The sequence below is a fragment of the Centruroides vittatus genome, unplaced genomic scaffold (assembly GCF_030686945.1).
Source record: "Centruroides vittatus isolate TY-2023 unplaced genomic scaffold, ASM3068694v2 scaffold_149, whole genome shotgun sequence".
Taxonomy (NCBI): Eukaryota; Metazoa; Arthropoda; class Arachnida; order Scorpiones; family Buthidae; genus Centruroides; species Centruroides vittatus.
This window is the reverse complement of record NW_027122681.1, coordinates 189,272-205,399: the sequence shown is the minus strand read 5'-3', so window position 1 is coordinate 205,399 and position 16,128 is coordinate 189,272. Positions and strand designations below refer to the sequence as shown.

The 16,128-nt window shown below is 32.6% G+C and overlaps 1 protein-coding gene across 7 annotated transcripts in view; it reads right to left on the bottom strand.

Moving 5' to 3' along the window:
* Positions 1-15,920, bottom strand: part of Dap160 (dynamin associated protein 160) — a 46,710-nt gene extending 30,790 nt beyond the window's left edge. For all 7 annotated transcript variants that reach the window (XM_067284963.1, XM_067284964.1, XM_067284966.1 and 4 more), the window contains exons 1-8: positions 15,773-15,920; positions 6,150-6,291; positions 5,975-6,038; positions 4,658-4,845; positions 3,768-3,873; positions 3,525-3,695; positions 3,290-3,456; positions 18-101 (exon numbers count right to left, since the gene is read on the bottom strand). In XM_067284963.1, coding sequence (XP_067141064.1) covers positions 18-101; positions 3,290-3,456; positions 3,525-3,695; positions 3,768-3,873; positions 4,658-4,845; positions 5,975-6,038; positions 6,150-6,252 — 883 coding nt within the window. In that variant the 5' untranslated portion in view covers positions 6,253-6,291; positions 15,773-15,920. The remainder of the gene's footprint in view (positions 1-17; positions 102-3,289; positions 3,457-3,524; positions 3,696-3,767; positions 3,874-4,657; positions 4,846-5,974; positions 6,039-6,149; positions 6,292-15,772) is intronic.
* Between the last annotated feature and the right edge of the window lie 208 nt (positions 15,921-16,128).

Sequence of the window (16,128 nt, the reverse complement as noted above, 5' to 3'; positions counted from 1 at the left end):
TTTTTAAATATAATTACCCTGCGCTTTCAACTTTTCTTCTTCCTTCATATCGGAATAAACAGGAATTTCTCCCAATAAATTGTGACTAGATGACGAACCGGCTGCAAAGATTATAAGAAATTACTTAAATAAAAATTTTAAATGCCATAAAAAATATATGCATACATATTTTTTGTGTTTGATATATATGTATATATACATATACTGTATTTTACGGACTATAAGACGCACGACTTATAATTTTTAAGCAATTCTTTTTAAAAAATACCTATAAGATGCTATGGACTATAAGATGCACCTGAATTTTGGAGGCAACTTTTCGAAGAAAAAAGTGCGTCTTATAGTCTGTAAAATACGGTATATTTAAAATTAGAATGTCAGATCTATTATAACCCTTTGACAAATGATACTCATAAATACACACGGCGTGCTGTACACCATACGCATGTACACACACACATTCTTCAATCACAATAGGCTCATATATTTATGGACAAATGTAAAACGTTACAGACAGCTTGGGGACTCTATTGACAGATATAGAAAATTTTTTCCACAAGGGTTTTGTGAGTCTAACAAAAATTTAGCATAAAATTTTCTAGAACAAAGACAAACGTGGTGTCTATAGTCTATTTATCGTAACTTGGCACCTACTGTAAACAAACTAAGACACACCTCCCTTTGTTTATTGGTTTAAACCCACATCCATCAATTAGAAACTGCGTTGCATCTTATTCGTCCGCAGAAAATAGTTCTTCGTTATTTATAAAATCATTAACGAAATACTAGTCATTTAGCAATGATTATAAATGTATAAATGTAATTATTTCATATTTGTTAAATTGTTATTTTAATGAATATTTGCACATTCTGAATAATTAAAAATAAACTTTTTTTGGTTATGCGCACTATAATGTTTTGGTTTCGAATTCCATTCATTACAATAGCGAGGTTGAGGTTGAAGTTTTAAACGCAAAAACGTGTACGTCGGACATTCGGCGCCACTTTCCTGTAAGCCTAGAAGTTTGACAATGGTGTTTGGAATGTCGAGCATGATTCTACTAACTTTCCAAACACCACTGTCAAACTTCTAGGCTTACAGGAAAGCGTCGCTGAACATCTGACGTACACATTTTCGCATTTAAAACTTCAGCCTCAATCTTGCTAATAACTATCATTTCGAACTACGTGTTGTTGAATTACAAAAATGGAAAACTTGAATGTAAATACGATTAAACATCGACAAGGAAAAATCACTGAGGAGCGCAGATAAACAAATAGTACTAAATTTGTTTAATTCTTTAACTGAAACAAATCCAGAAGTCTGTGCGAAGGATATAGTGAAATGGTAGCAAAGACAACAGGGATATCAGAAAGGAGCATTTACAGAATTCGTAAAGAATATTTTACTAATGGTAAAGTAATAACTCCTTCGGAAACCCGTAAGCGTACTCATTGACAAATATGATGAATTCCCAAACTGTGCCATTAGAGGCAAAGTACACAATTTTTATTTTTTAGGGCTGTTAATGATAATCCAGATTTATCAGACTTTACTCGATCTACGATATATAATTTGTTAAAATTACTTAATTTTAAATATACGAACCGAAACAGAAATAGTAGATTAATTAAGAGAGACAATATCATTTTACGGCAAAGACGATATCTACGAAAAATAAGAGAAATGCATTCTTTAGGCTGTAAGATTCACTATTTGGACGAAACATGGGTTAATGCGGGCCATACCAAGAATAAAGTATGGAAGGACCGTTCAATTACATCATATCTCAAAGGTTTTGTCTGGACAATCTACTGGATTGAAAAAAATCCTTCTGGAAAGGGAAAACGAATAGTTCTCATTCGTATAGGCAGCAATACGGGTTTTCTTAATGGTGGTCTATATGAATTTGAATCAAAGTCGACAAAAGATTACCACGAAGAAATGGATAGCAATAATTTCAAAAAACGGTTTGAAAAAATATTATCAAAATTAGAAAGTAATGCTGTTGTTGTCATGGACAATGCTCCATATCACTCAGCTAAAATTGAGAAGATTCCAAATTGTAGTCGGAAAAAAGCAGACATAACTTCTTGGTTGGAAAAACTACGGTTTGTCACGACAACAAAATGTTAAAAATAGAACTTTTGGATATTGTTAAAAAGTTAAACATAAACACAATAAATATATTATTGACGAAATGGCCAAAGAAATAGGTGTTGATGTATTACGTTTACCTCCGTATCATTGTAATTCAAATCCTAGTGAATTTTATGGGCAGATATGAAAGGTTACATCGCACGTCACAATGCAACATTTAAACTGTCAGACGTGCAAATTTTAATGAATAAAGCTATTCAACAAATAACTAATGATGGAGAAAATGTATCGAACATATAGAAAAAGAAGAACAACGAATGTGGGAACTTGATGAGATTTCGGAAACTGTTGTAGAAAAACTGATTATTCAGTCGAACACAGGTTGTGAGTGACGGAAGCGATATAAATGATTACTTCAAGCGACTATCTTCTGATACAGATTATTAATAAGGTAAGTTTACACTGTAATTATATAAATATCACATAGATAAATTCATACATTACAGTAACGTTTTCCTTTAGAGGTTTGCGTACGATTTTTTAAAAAATTCTCCGGCAATCCTTGTTTTGTTTTATATCTATTTAATAAAATAGTTATGTAGATAAAAATTCTGAAGTAAGTTCAACAACAAAATTATAAATTTGTTTTGTGTAAGTCTTAATAATATTCTATATATTTAATAATAGTTTGTCAAAAATTATATTTAAATGATGGAAATAATTTAAACAGCTATGTAAAAATGTTAAAGTAGGCTATAACAACTTTTCTAAGTATTATATCTCGGTAATTTTTAAACTGTTGCGACCACTCTGACCGACTTTAACGCGTGCGGAGAAAGGGACTTAACTGGTCAACACATGTCTTCTTGATTGTGATTTGACCAATGAAAATCTCTGGCAGATTAACACGACAAAATCTTTGTTTACAGTAGGTGCTACGTTACGATAAATAGACTATAGTGGTTATTCACACTTGCCGTTTTTCTTCTGAATAATTGGAATTTTTCAACATAATTGAATCAAAAGAAGAAAATTTTGTCTGGACAGGGATGGCAAACCTATGGCATATGTGCCCAATTACTAATATATTTATAAATATTAATAATTGGAGAGTATTTATAATGAAAAAATTAGTATGTCGATAAGCAAATAAAAATTATTTAACTCGAATACACAAAGATATCATACTTGATTGAACGCTTGCAGATCGTTTACGGCGATGAGATGGAGGAATGAGTTCCGGAGGAAGGGAAGAAGGAAGCGTGTCACCGGCTTTTACGTTGTCGGTCAAGTGCAAAGCTAACACAAACTCTTCGCAGGTCAAACGTCCGTCCTGATCGATGTCGGATAAATTCCTAAAATTAAATGATTCGGAAGTATTTATATTACTTAAGACTTCCAAAAGAGGTCGTGTAAAACTTACCATATTTGAGCTAGAACTCCTTGTGGTAAACCAGACTGCATGAGAAGATGTCTAGCTTGGGCTCCGGTCAGAAACCCGCTTCGAGTACGATCGAGAGAATTAAATATCTGCGTGTACTTCAATTTAGATTGCTGAGGTATTGCCCATTCAGTCAGTGGTGGAGGAACTCCTCTGTAACGGAAATTATTATTTTTAATCGACGAGACCAACCAAATTCGAATGTTAGAAAAATTATTTCCTTACGTGGGCGAGTCCTGACTGCTAACTGAACCTGATCTCTGCAATTTCGCATCCACTGGAGAAGCCGAACGAATAAACCCTGCCGACGGTATAGCACTTGGAACTGGTCCTGTAATAATAAAAACGGTTCAATAATAATCCCACTGCCGCTTCTTAATATTTCAAGTTTCATATATTTTAATTATTAATTCAGTGTAATTTTAAAATTTATAATGGTTTTAAAATACCGAAGAGGAGCGTGAATTAATTTCACTAAACAGCCAGATACTGAGAATTACATCAAATATGGTAGAACTCCAACTGTCTAATTGCCAATTAACCGAGTGTCCAGTTATCTGAAAATCCATTTGCCCTCCAGCACACTGCAATTCTCTTATGTCGGCAAGCGCATAATCAGTGACATATATTTGACACGACAGATCCAAACAATCAGTAGGATGCTACTCACACATCGACAAACAAATATGGTATGTGTACAAAACCGTGACAGTGCCCTGTAATTTCATTCTCTACACGTTAAGCCGCTTATCCGAATCACCCGCAGAACAAATCAATTTGGAGAATCGGAATTCTACTGTAAATATAAATTTACTTTCTACCTATCGGCCGCTGTAATAGTAAGTTGCTAATTTAAGAACGTCCCTTAAAATTCTTTGAAATTTAAGTAGTTGCGCTGTAGAAATTTGATCTTGTGAATTTAATAAAATTATTTCAGATGTGTTTCTAAAAAATTAAAATTCTCTATTTCCTATTTGTTAAAAGATATTAGTCTCGTAAAAGACCATCGCAATGATCTCGACGATCTTTCTATGACGATAACATAAAAAGTCTACCGTCGTCGTCATCATGATCAAATAACAATTAACATAGTTATATGTACGTATGTTCGTTACCTATTCCCATAGAAGGTTGAGATGGTCTAAAATTACTCATGGCTGGCATAGGGGGTGGTGGGGTTCTTAAAGATGGAGGTAAGGCTTTAGGTAACTCATAGCCTTTCAGTTTCATTTGAATCAGGTGCATGGCTACGGAAAACTCGTGTCTATCCATTTTTCCGTCGGCTGTAATATCCGCTAAAGACCTGTAAAAAAATTTATAAATTTATCAATGTGAAATTTACATAGTCATAGCTAGTATTGTTATTTTTACTATATTATAATTACTTTATTTATAGTTATAAAATTATAACAAATTGTAGATAATCTCAAACTTAATGTCTCTAGAAATCAAATTCTGCATAAGGAACATTTATATCTTAAAAATATACAAGCATTATTTTTGCTTCTATGAGATCCAATACAAAAAAAATGAAACTAACCCGATAGCTCGGGAACTAAGCACGAGAGGGGAGAGAGAAAGCTCGTCTCCATTGCTTTTACTCGACATGAGTGGATGTGTTTTCTTACCCTCGGTCAATTAATGTTGGAGTGCGGGAATAAACAGCAAATCGGTATCGTGTTGCTTGAAAAAATCCACAATGGAAACTTCAATTATTAACTAAAGCTCACAATGAAGCGTGTATACATTTTCAAATGGCATACACTATTTTCGGAAGGCAGAGAACGTTTAGGCCAAGTCGATTGCTTTCTTCAATATCCCGGATATTGTAATGGCAGAGTGGGTTCCCAGAAGCCAAATGATCAAAATTCTCAAAAGAAATTGCACAAACGTACGAGAAAGAAATGACCAGAATTGTGGAGAAACATATACCATGACAACACACTGGCCCCCATTGGTTTGTCTGAAGCACTTCTTAGCTAACCGCATCATCAACGTAATTGATCACCTAGCCTATTTGTCATATATGGCTCCATACAACTTCTATCTAATACCAACAGATATCATTGTACTGTACCATTAAACCTCATTACATTGCTATATTATAAGATTAAAGTTTAGCCATTACTTAGTAAACGATAATTTCGTACTGCTGTTTATTCACTATGTTGTTACTAACTTATTTAACCAAAAGTTCCTGCTGCGAGTCCCTACGGCGATTTGGTCGGGGAAAATCTAAAGGTTCGTTATTATGAAATTCCGCCGTAGGCGATTTTTGCTTAAAATAACAGACGTTCGAATGTTATTTTAATTATAGAATTATTATTGATTTGTCTTAAAATAGTTTAAGAAAATCTCTCTGCCATACAAATTAAGTTATAGCCGAATTTATATTGCTTCGTAGGATTATTAACTATAAAAAATAGACTTACCATATATGAGCTAAAATTTGTGGAGGTAAACCAGAATGAAGAAATAACGTCTTTGCTTGATCTCCTGAAAAAACAACAATGTACTGTACGTTGAGATAACGAACAAATCGTATTTTTATTAAATTGTAAATCGATACTTTAAATTACATAACAGAATTAATAAATTATAACCGACCAGTGATAAATCCATTGACGGGCTTCAATTGGAAGAATTGCTCGTCAAACTTTGCTCTCGCTTCCGGAGCAATTCTCCAAAGATCTGTTCCTATGGGCATCATTCCTGTCTTCTTTCTCGTTCACGCTAACACATCATATTTCTATACAAAAAAAGAAGTTTTAAAATCGTTATTTTTAAATTACTAAACGGAACAATTTGTAACTATTAAGCTTTCACGTATTTAATATATACGAATACTTCAGTTATTGATAAATAATTTCTACTTAAAATTTATACGCAACATTTACGGGAACGAGTTATTTATAGTGACTAAACCAATAGCTCTCGAAAGCAACAATCCGCAGACCGCCTATGCCCTGTCCGCTCCTTATCCAGTAAACATTACCTTAAATAATGACAGGTCGTGTGGAAAAGTACTATCCATCCGGTAAGCTAACATAAAAGACGAAATGCATGAAAATACTTCTCTCCGGCTAAACAGACAGAACTGCATTTCAGAAACGAGACTAGGTCGGTTCGCAGACTGCCCGGTACGAACCATATGTCTAGAATTGTCGAACTAAACATTATCACTTGATATTCATAGTAGTGTAGTTAAAACAGGCCAAAGTATATTTTATTTCTTATACTTAACCACTACAATCAATAGCTGTATCTGGATTAAGGTTATAAGAATAAAGTGAATCGCACATTATTGATTTTTTAATGAAACGAGACGTGCGGTAATCAATACGCGTGCACGTATTCCTATCTATCAAACAACTGTGTCGATTACTATTTTAAGTTAAATATGACTGTATTAAGAATCACGTTCCACATTTATCTTAATATGCCATTCGTATAATTATTATGAAGATCATTAGCACGAATATATTCGAAAATTGATAAACAATTCCACATTTACTATTCTCAGAAGCGAATAATTAAAATTTATTGTATCGAATAAAATAGTATACGTAGGACTGTCTATGAATAAAGTAATACGTTAGAATGAATTTGCAATATTCACATATCCTAGAATTGTGGCCATATAAATAATATATTGATAAATTATACCAGCGGTTTCACCCTTAACTGTCTTTGGTAGTCCAGCCCGAATGTTTTACATCACAACACACCATATTTATGTTGTAACTTAAGTGTAAACAAGTTTAATTTTATACGTATTGATTGATTAACTGTTCTGCTTGAGACGACGAGGAATTCGAGAAAACTAAAAGTATTTCTGTAGAGAAATACAAATTTTTGGTTGACTTAATCCAGCAGAATACTCGTCTGTACATTCCTAATGATGAAATAACTATACATAACTATTAAAGATTAGTGAAGAATCAACAATGGCAAGGCTAAAGGAAATGTTTAAACTTACGAAAATAATTTGAAGCAAGTTAATAAAAATAGGCATACAACGCTTATAATAATCAAATGCTCAGTAACATATTTGACACGTTCTTTCAACTATCCCATTTCATTTTTTACGGAGAAGTCTGCTTCTACTCAAACGTTGCTTTTTAGCATTTGTGAACTATCTCTACACAAACATTTCATAAGAATGAGTTATGCCAGTATAGTTTATATGAACACGCACGTGTACGCATGCACACACAATGTATTCATGCGTGCATGCATATATGGGATGTTTCGAATAAGGCGTTACAAGTCAATAACTCGGAATTAATGCTCCTAATAAGAAGATCGATAAGAATAAAAGTTTAATATTTTCGAAGAACCTTTTTAATTTCATAAAAATAAATCTTTGCTATCCTCCCTTCTGGGTGAGACGGGAGGACAACTCTGAAATTTCAGACAACCCCCTAATTTTTTTTTATAGCTTTGGATTCTGTATTAAAAAATAATAAACTTATGAATTTTTTTTATCAAAAGCATCCGAGTTATTGACTATAACACGCACGAAACACCTTGTACGCATGCACATATTGCGCGTGTGAGGTGTTTTGCGTGTACACGCACGAATTTATAAATAGATAATTTGCTAATGAGAACGGCCAAAAAATAATTACGTGTCTCGTTAGTAAAATATATTAAAAATCACATAGTTTTAATATGCAACGAAATAAAAATTACCTGTGCGTAAATAATATTCTATTTATTAACAACTTACTATTATTAAATCTAGTAAAATAAATATAACTTGTTAAACACTATTTTACATACATCTTAAATAATAATTTAACTCTCGCTCCGACAATTTATCGTCGAGTAGAATTAAATCTTTATCGTCTACGTTAACCACTACCGATAGGACATAATGTAAAACATCTGCTGGTATACTAGTGTCGAGTTACGTTTGCAGTTACAAAACATTTGCCAAAGAATTAATCTTGCAGATTATAAATGTTATCAGTTATCAAATATAAATTATTTGATATATAAATATTAGATTTTTTTCTCAATTATAACATTACAAATACCGTATAAAATAATTCGTGCAAATAGCATACCGTACGGAGTAAAGAATCTATAAAAACAAATCCGACCTTGATTTTTTATTAATAAACGGTTAATAAATTAATTGGCGTGTCGACGTTACGTTGGGAAATTTTAATTTAAAAACCTCCGCAAGAATTTATTAATCGTGAAATTAATTTAAGTCGACCCTCTTTCAATTTTTCCTTGTTAATGAGCAGTCGTGTCACTGAATAATTTTTTTAATAAATATATATATATATGATAATAATACAAACCCGATTTTTGATTAAAGCCGGACAATCTGCCGAATCGTCGGGCTATAATAAGGGTAAGTTAGTTATTAGAAATTCTAAATTATAATTATCGTGACGGCAGCTTAACCGTCTACTTCTAGACAAATTACTTTGTATATAATCATTAACTCAGCCGTATTATAGCTCGATAATACGATGAATCGTCTAGCTTTATACTAAATATGTTCTATAACAATGGGATAAGACAAATTAAAGACAAATTTACCTACAATTCCAGATGCACAGCTCAATTATATCATTATATTTCCTTTTCTTTACTTTTAATTAAATGTTTTATCTTGTCTCCAATTTACTTATTGAACTAAATCATAAGCCATTCTAGAAAGTTAACAACGATCGACCTTAAATGCACGTCCACATTAAGAAAGTAACAGTACTAACAGAACAGAGAGAGACTGATAGCGTTACAGATAACACTAAATAGCATTTGGTATCTTCAGTTATTCTCTACTAGCAGAGATATAATACCGTAGTTTGGATAGTCGAAGTGTTTGATTCTACCTTAAAATTCGTCGGCCAATTTAGACTACAGCTTTATTTGAAGAGAGAGAGAGAGAAATGCATTTTTATCGACAACACACAGTCTCTCCTCCCGTGGCAGCTACAATTCTACGGCCCCTTTGGACTAGCAACGAGCAATTCCAGTTTTGCAAACCGCAGAACACGAAACATTTTCTCTGTAGCAGAATTGTATTTTCACTTACGGTGCCTCCTAGATCTAGTAGAAGAGAGATTTAAATGTGGACAGGAGACAAAACTCTATTGATTAGCATATGTCGCTTACTTCTCAGATAACAACATAATTATAGTAATTTAAAAATGATTTCATTCATTTTGGAAGACCCTGTGTATATAAAACTTATTATTCTAACGCATGTATCTTTTGGGACTTTTATACTGCTATAAATTATTGTGGAATTTGATTAGTAATAAGCGTGTTGCCGTTTCGCGAATGTTTTAATAAAATTAACTAGCTACATCAATTTAGCATTAAAAAAATTATTGTAATAGCTTGGAAATGTAGCAATATTTAATTATATATTCAAATTATTGTCATTAATGAAGTTTTATTTGCTTTAAGCCTGCAATTCATACCAATTTTAAATAGGATCTCTTATAGAAATGCATGCCAATACACCCGAAAAACACAAAGTAGTTTATGTTCTCTGCTATTATCACTGTCGCCGGCATAAAGCCTGTCGGATAGCCAATTTCAATTCCATTGTTTGATCTTGAACACACTGCTATGTCATTGTCTATTGTTTGTATACTTGTTTATTAAATCATTGGATGCAGTTTTATCGAAAAAAGAAAAAAATAGGACAAAGACAAAAGCAAGAGATTAAAATTGAGTAATCAAAATTTACATCATAAACAAAAGTGATAACCAGAAAGTAGAAAGGCGAATGTGACCGTACAAAACAACTGGCAGAACACAGCAAACAGTAACCGAAACACCAACTAAGCCAATTCCCTGGGAGATTCTAACACAGGGAAGTTGTGCGGTTCGTCGGGTGATATGTAAAAGGAACTCCGAAACATAAATTCTTTTATTTCACATAAAATTTTATCGGAAGATATTCGTAAACAATTATCTTGAATCGAAATAAATTTTTATTACTTATAAATTTCGCAATAAACTTTCATAGTCAATTTTATGTATGTATAAAGCATTGTTCGGGATATTTTATTTGTAATGTATTATAAAATTTTATTTAGAAAATTTAAATGCATGGAAACTAATTTCAATTAAGCACTGTAATATCAGACGGAAGGTTAATTCTATTATAAATTCTTTTAATTAAAAATACAAATGTAAATTCGGTCGTTACTACATTCATTCAAAAGAGAATTATTCAAAATATCTACAAAGTAAAGCTTGAAAATGAACAAAGAACCTGTATTCTAAATTCAAATAATTCTTGTTTAAAAATAAATAAGAAATTTATTTCACGACAAACTAGGCATTCCGCAAATCATATTTAATGGATACGCATGTTAACGACGTGTTTATTAGGAATCCCTACAAGTTTTCTCCGTTATCGGGTCAATGCCGAGAGAACAGATCCACTCCCTTTATACTAGTTTTGTAATTTTCTTTTTTGTATAAATTACAAAATGTAATGTTTTCTACAATTAAACAATTTTGTATTTATTATTACGAGTAAACTGATTCGCCCTAAATTCGGCACATTATTGAATTTTTCCCATGTCTTCGTTCAAACTCGATATTTAATAGTATCCAAAAGGAAAAACAATAGTAACTCAAATAAAGTAAAATTTCTCTAACTGAAACGTCTAACTCGAATATTTAATTAACTCGAAAGAAATGAAGCACTCGATAGGTGTCGATGGAATAGCATAGGGATTTAATGTCTCCAACTTGAAATTCTTAATTCAAATTTTCTCAAAGTCAAAGTTTTTCATGGTCTCCCGACACCAATTTATGTTAATTTCAATCTCTCCGACTCGAATTTTAATATTTATTCTATCCAAAGTGATCGTAATTATTGGATTTCCACGAAATTTTCGGACGGTTAGTCGTATCTACTCTTCGACACCAATTTTCGGACAACGTTCCAGTCCAAAGCGAGAGGCCCTCTCGATTTATCTCGACAAGATGTGCCCGTAAAACTGTTCAATTCCGTTAGTTACGTCAAACATTTTGCCGAAAGGCATTATACGGGCCGTTTAAAACAAGAAAAAGTATCAAAGATTCTTTATATAATGCAAGAGAGATAAAAATACAAATTTATTCAGAATTGACATTTTTTACTCTATTGTTCTCTAAGTTTTTTCCTGCCCCTTGGAGCTTGGAGTTAGAGAAGTTTTACTGTACACCGTTACTTGAACTTTTATATATTTAAGACGAGATGTATATAAGAAACCCTCGTACAGAGTTATTTTTAATAAATTTTTCGGCTATTAACAATAATTCCCGTATTTGAAATTAAACTTGTATTAAAATTACATTCAATTTAAATACTAAATTAAATCAGATAATTTACCTTATTAACCGGGTCTCTTTCCTCAACATTATATAAATTTTAGTTATTTTTAGATCGGTAATACAAAAATCGTTCAATACGCATCCTACCAGGATAATGACCTTAACAAAACTAAAAATTTCGAACCAACGAATCTAGGACAACTATTAAAATGGGTGTTAGCAGTCTTATCTACCCGTCCGTAAACTGGAAACGTGTGTGATAAACGCTCAAACAACATCCACAAAAGTCACAAAAAAAATCAGAGGTCAATAAAATATTGTATTTTACAAGTAAAAACAATCAAAAAACGGAGATATAAAATAACGAAAATAAAATTCTGTAACAACGTATTCACCGTAGTCAAAACATGACTTTTTCCTATGTATTTAATTATATCGCACTGTCTTAATTGTAACTTACGTCGTTAAGATACGTCTACAATTCTATTAAATAACTTAACGAGTGGAACGCAAAGACGCCGTTTTCTTATCCCGTTCGATGCAATCATAAAATTAATTTTTATTTTTGTCTACATTGTCTATTTACTTTGTTTTAATTATATATTCTCTCCGAGAAAGTTAAAAAAGACTATAAATTATGCTTGACTTTCGATATCGGCACGAGTTAATAGAAAATACATTTTTCTTTCGCGGTAAATCCTCTTAAACTTTAACATCTATCCAAAAGATATAGCTAAAAACATGTTATAACTTTGGTACTTTATATATCTAATTTATGAATATAAAAATTAAGTAAAGATCCTAAGAACTGGCATATATTATCCAAAAACAAACCTTACACCAAACTATATAAACACAAAAGCATAGTTTTATACAAAACAAGTTATATAAACTCAAAAATATTTAATGTAACAAACGTTTTTGTCCTTATCGATCAGACATCCTCAGATTACACGATATGAAACAATAGAAAATTAAAGTGAATACGGAATTCAAATCGTACTTTAAAACCAATGAAGTTCTGGCTTGCGTCCACTGCGATGAACATATACGCGTGGTAAAATCGAACGAACTTTACGTGATTAATAAAATGTGTGATGAAGCAGTCTGCTAGATTGTTCCACTTCCAGGATCAGCCTGTTTACTAACCACAAACTAAAAATATTAAGAAGAAGATTCCACCGATAAACAACTCGGGCTCGGATTTTAAATTGTATACCATTGCGAGTACCACACCAAATTCTCGTGCCGTCCAGCCGAAACGTGAATTACTCCTTTGTCCGGAATATACGTGCCATATAAGGAACGAACGTTAGTCGCTTAGTAGCCATCTTCGTTGCCAGATCGGCTCTTGTGGTATCGTGGTGTCGGCATTCGAGTAACATTTATTTCATTAAATAAGGTCCCCAAAGTGATGATATGCCAAAGAGAAGCTGTAAAGTCCTCCTTTTTAAAGGTTAGATTGTGACTTAATAAGGAAAGAAATATATCGAGGCTATATTTACACAACTTTTATTATTAATTCCTATTGTTAATTTCTTACCATGCAAAATTTATAAATTAAACTTTATTATGGGTATGTATAGAGAAAAAAACTAGCTCGGTACGATATTGATTCATCGTATCAGACATCACCAGGAGTCTAGGAACGTATCTTCATAGAAAAGGGAATTCTGTACATATAAATTCCTTTAATGGATATTTACTCGACGTGTTTAGTAATTAAATATCACATCAAGATAATTATATAATCAAATAAAAACAGAGCGTTCGAGTCGACTAAACGAAACAGGAAACAGGAATAGATAAGTTACTCCGTTTTATTTAAACAGCAAACTAATTGAGCTTCAAAATGTCTGTTAATGATTTTTTACAGCATTTGATTAATCTTACTACTAGATAATTTTAAAACTATTTCTAGGAAAAAAATGGGGTTTTCGTATTGTGAAGAGAGATTTTTTTTTATCTGTAAGGCACAAAAACCAGTGTAAGATGGAATTTTATCAATTGCGAATGCTTTTAAATGTTATATTTATATTTAAAAAGTTGTTAAAACGAAAATTGGCATCTATTCCAGTTATTTGCTTTATATGTTTACTTATCACAAGAAAATGTCCTGACCTAATGAACTTTAAATGTTAACTGCTGCAAGTAATCAAGTGTAAAATCTCGGGCTTTAAATGCAACCGATCGTATTATTACGCACCATTTTCCTCTACGGACACAACAAAAAAAAAATTTTTAAAGTAACATCATTATAAATCGAATTTTACAGTAAAATGAAGTGATTCGGCACAATTTTTCTTAAAAGTTTGCTACATTTCGACGAGAAAAGATTATAAAAACACGGTATAATTAATAAGGGACAAAATTTAAATACTATAAATATGGATTTTACGATATTACGAGAAGTAATTCGTAAATTAAAACGTAACTTTGGAATTAATAGATTCGAAACTGGTTTGGCGATTTACGAACGATATCGAGTTTTACAGGATAATTCTATGTTTTCCGTACCTTAAATTTCCTAGTTTATGACCTATAACTTTAACATTTACGATAATGGTAAAATTAAAATACGAGTTTAGCAATCCTAAAATAAGTAAAAAGTTTATTTTATAAAATCAATAAGCCAATTACACCTTAATATTTTAAAATATTCAATATATAAACCGTAAATTTACTAAAGCTCAAGTATCTATTTAGAGAATTAGGTTAATGTAACCCTTGGTGCCAAGATGGCGGCTCGTCTCTGATTCCAGCAAGGAAACAGCGGGACGCACTTTCTAACCTATTCTAATAATTTGGTTGCTAATAATTATGGTAATTTATTAGAATAGAATATTCGTCTCAAAATAATCAAGCAATAAAAAACAAAAAAACTGTTCAAAAAACAGCAATTAGTAATGGTCTATTAACAAACAAAAAATTCAACTTTGTAATTCTATAAACAATACAATACATAATTTGCAGGTTATAATTTAAAAAAGAAGCATACGAGTTAAAAGTAAAGTTTTACGTATGACATTACAGTCTCTCCTACGGTAAATGCCAGAAATGATTCCCAGAGCCCCCGAAATCCGGAGGGGACGTAGCGGGGCAGATTCCGCCGTCGGCAAAGACGTTTTACAGAAACTATGGTCCGCAAGAGAGCGGTAATGCTCTCTACTGCAAAGAGAATTGCGAGACTTACCACTCACGGGTCTCGTCTGCAATGCCATGCACGTAACTAACGTCGTTACAAATTTCTCACTGCACGGTAACTTTTCGAACGCCCGGTATTTCGTAACTAACCGATTGCAGACCGAGCAGCACGAAACAAATCTTCTCCAAATACGAAGCGGTATATAAAATTAAAACTCGGAACTTCGACCGATCGCGAGCAAGTCGGTCCGAACGGATATCTTTCCGGATTGTCCCGGTAAGTAATCGTGACAATTAGCGCAATAAGGACACTCGTCTCTAAGTTCTACCATACGTTTAAGCACCGATAAACGTAGAAACACGCACTAGATAACGTATACACATCAAAAACCGAAACAATCCGTCGCTTCGATCGGAGCTCATTAATTATGCACGAAACGTCACACTGCCGACGTCACCGGACGTATTGTAATTAAATTAATCCATTACACACGCGTTAACAATTACAAACGTACGGAAACGGATCGCGCACCCGCCAAATCTCGCGCTGCGGGCAACACAAAGATAAACCAATCGATTAACCATTAAGACAAACAAAACACGAAAGGTTATTCCGTAGTTTAAACAATAAAAAAAAAAAAAAAAAAAAGGAAAAGTAAACCAGGCGGACACCCGGCAAATAGGGTTAAAGAATCGGCGCTTAAAGTACGTCGGTGGGGACCCGTGTGACGTTTCGTAAACGAATTACGGGCCTTTATTATAGCTTAAAGCGCCCGACTCACCGCTTTCAGATGCCTTTTCTACACCATTTATCGGAAAACAAGTACGACTGACTTATCTCCATTTTCTTTGCTCCGTCAACACCCGCATTTGACGAGAGTATCCGATCCGCTTAGTTTCGTATTCGACGACGCAATGGTTATTAAAATTCACCATAATTATTATAAAAATATAATTAAGTAAATAATACGAAATTTAATTCGATTTCAAAATATAAATTCTCAAATCGCGTGCTTATTTTTAATTACGTCACGTCTCGCCCCCCTTAATTAAAGCGTCGCGAAACGTCGAATTTAATTTATTTAAACGTTTTTAAATATTTAATTATAGTAATTATAATTAAATTTTACTTTCGTAA